The 2500-nt window shown below is 47.9% G+C and overlaps 2 protein-coding genes across 3 annotated transcripts in view; one reads left to right on the forward strand and one right to left on the reverse strand.

Annotated features, from left to right (window-relative positions):
* trappc1 (trafficking protein particle complex subunit 1) overlaps nucleotides 1-2500 on the forward strand; it is a 54421-nt gene that overhangs the window by 33144 nt on the left and 18777 nt on the right. The window lies entirely within an intron of this gene.
* eno3 (enolase 3, (beta, muscle)) overlaps nucleotides 426-2500 on the reverse strand; it is a 9212-nt gene continuing 7137 nt past the window's right edge. For both annotated transcript variants that reach the window (XM_068587799.1, XM_068587800.1), the window contains 4 exons: nucleotides 2320-2444; nucleotides 1860-1968; nucleotides 754-812; nucleotides 426-648 (listed from right to left, as the gene is read on the reverse strand). In XM_068587799.1, the coding sequence (XP_068443900.1) occupies nucleotides 579-648; nucleotides 754-812; nucleotides 1860-1968; nucleotides 2320-2444 (363 nt within the window). In that variant the 3' untranslated portion in view covers nucleotides 426-578. The remainder of the gene's footprint in view (nucleotides 649-753; nucleotides 813-1859; nucleotides 1969-2319; nucleotides 2445-2500) is intronic.

Genomic DNA, 2500 nt, shown 5'->3' on the forward strand with positions numbered 1-2500 from the left:
CACACACACACACGCAAAGAATGGCTCATCAATCACCTTATTAGAGAGAAAGAAGTCGCTGATCACAAACCAAATCTCTGTGTGTTGTGACGCACAACATTCCTTTCCCCACCACAGTGACACACACACACACACACACACACACACACACACACACACACACACACACACACACACACACACACCTGTCTGTCTACCCTAACCCTTTGCTTCTCATGAACCAGTTTGATAGATCTTTGGGAACTTCCTGTCTGACTTCCTGTCATCAAACATCTGGTCAGCCTGACGAAGCTGAAGAATTATTACTGTAATAAATACATCTATTATAGTGTAATACATGTATTTATTACACTATAATAAATGTATTACACTATAATACATGTTGTTGTTACACTATAATAAATAAATAAATAAAAACACAGAGCGAAGTTTCATTCTTTCGTCTTTATTGTGTTTATTTAGAAAACATCTTTCGTGGAATTTCCGCTAGAAGGCGGAGTCAAACCCGCCTGGAGGGGGCGGGGCTTCAGGGTCATCTGTTGTCAGTCAGTTGTCAAGGCAACAGACAGGAAGGAGCTTTAATTGATTTTTGGATGGCGGAAGTCTTTGCCGGCAAACTTGGCCTTGTCTCCGAGCTCCTCCTCGATCCTGAAGGTCACAGAGGTCACAGAGGTCACGGTAAACAAAACACCAGGCTTTTACTTTGAAAAGTTAGGACTGTGCTTTTATTTTGTAGAGGCAGGAAGTTCTCACCTCATCAGCTGGTTATATTTGGAGAGACGCTCTGACCTGCAGGGGGCACCGGTCTTAATCTGAGAGAGAGACAGGTAGAGAGAGAGAGGTAGAGAGAGAGACAGGTAGAGAGAGAGACAGGTAGAGAGAGAGACAGGTAGAGAGAGACAGGTAGAGAGAGAGACAGGTAGAGAGAGACAGACAGGAATCAGAGACTTTATTGTAAAGTTGTTGTTTTTGTCCTCCTGGTCTACCGTTTTGTTCATTGTACCTGTCTGTCTGTCTGTCTGTCTGTCTGTCTGTCTGTCTGTCTGTCTGTCTGTCTGTCTGTCGACCCGTCTGTCTGTCTGTCTACCTGTCTGTCTGTCTGTCTACCTGTCTGTCTGTCTGTCTGTCTGTCTGTCTGTCTGTCTGTCTGTCTACCTGTCTGTCTGTCTGTCTGTCTACCTGTCTGTCTGTCTGTCTGTCTGTCTACCTGTCTACCTGTCTGTCTGTCTACCTACCTGTCTGTCTACCTGTCTGTCTGTCTGTCTGTCTGTCTGTCTGTCTGTCTACCTGTCTGTCTGTCTACCTGTCTGTCTGTCTACCTGTCTGTCTGTCTGTCTGTCTGTCTGTCTGTCTGTCTGTCTACCTGTCTGTCTGTCTACCTGTCTGTCTGTCTACCTGTCTGTCTGTCTGTCTGTCTGTCTACCTGTCTGTCTGTCTGTCTGTCTACCTGTCTGTCTGTCTGTCTGTCTGTCTACCTGTCTACCTGTCTGTCTGTCTACCTACCTGTCTGTCTACCTGTCTGTCTGTCTGTCTGTCTGTCTACCTGTCTGTCTGTCTACCTGTCTGTCTGTCTACCTGTCTGTCTGTCTGTCTGTCTGTCTGTCTGTCTGTCTGTCTGTCTGTCTGTCTACCTGTCTGTCTGTCTACCTGTCTGTCTGTCTGTCTGTCTGTCTGTCTACCTGTCTGTCTGTCTGTCTGTCTGTCTGTCTGTCTGTCTGTCTGTCTGTCTACCTGTCTGTCTGTCTACCTACCTGTCTGTCTACCTGTCTGTCTGTCTGTCTGTCTGTCTGTCTGTCTGTCTGTCTGTCTACCTGTCTGTCTGTCTACCTGTCTGTCTGTCTACCTGTCTGTCTGTCTACCTGTCCAGTGCAGAGTCCGACCACCAGGTCAGAGATGAAGGTGTCTTCAGTTTCTCCGGATCGATGGCTGACCATCACACCCCACCCGCTGCTCTGAGCCAGCTTACACCTGAGAGACAGACAGGTGGAGGAGAGACAGGTAGAGGGAGAAAGACAGGCGGAAGAGAGACAAGAAAAAATGTCAACATTCTGCTCCAACAAACATCAATCAAAACAAATAAATCAAGACAGACAGACTACAGACAGACTACAGACTGACAGACTGCAGACAGACAGACTACAGACAGACATACTGCAGACAGACAGGTAGACCGGTAGACAGACAGGCAGACAGACAGGAAGACAAGAAGACAGACAGACAGACAGACAGACATACTGCAGACAGACAGACAGACAGGTAGACCGGTAGACAGACAGACAGCATAGCAGACAGACAGGTGAGCAGACAGACAGGTCTTACGCCTGGATGGACTCGGTCACGGAGCCGATCTGGTTGACTTTGAGCAGCAGACAGTTGCAGGCCTTCTGGTCCACGGCCTGCTGGATCCTCTTGGGGTTTGTCACGGTGAGGTCGTCTCCTACGATCTGATTGGAGACGCACACACACACACACACACACACACACACACACACACACACAC

Source organism: Clinocottus analis, unplaced genomic scaffold (genome assembly GCF_023055335.1).
Source record: "Clinocottus analis isolate CAN_PGR_092001 unplaced genomic scaffold, fCliAna1.0.p SCAF_21, whole genome shotgun sequence".
NCBI lineage: Eukaryota > Metazoa > Chordata > Actinopteri > Perciformes > Cottidae > Clinocottus > Clinocottus analis.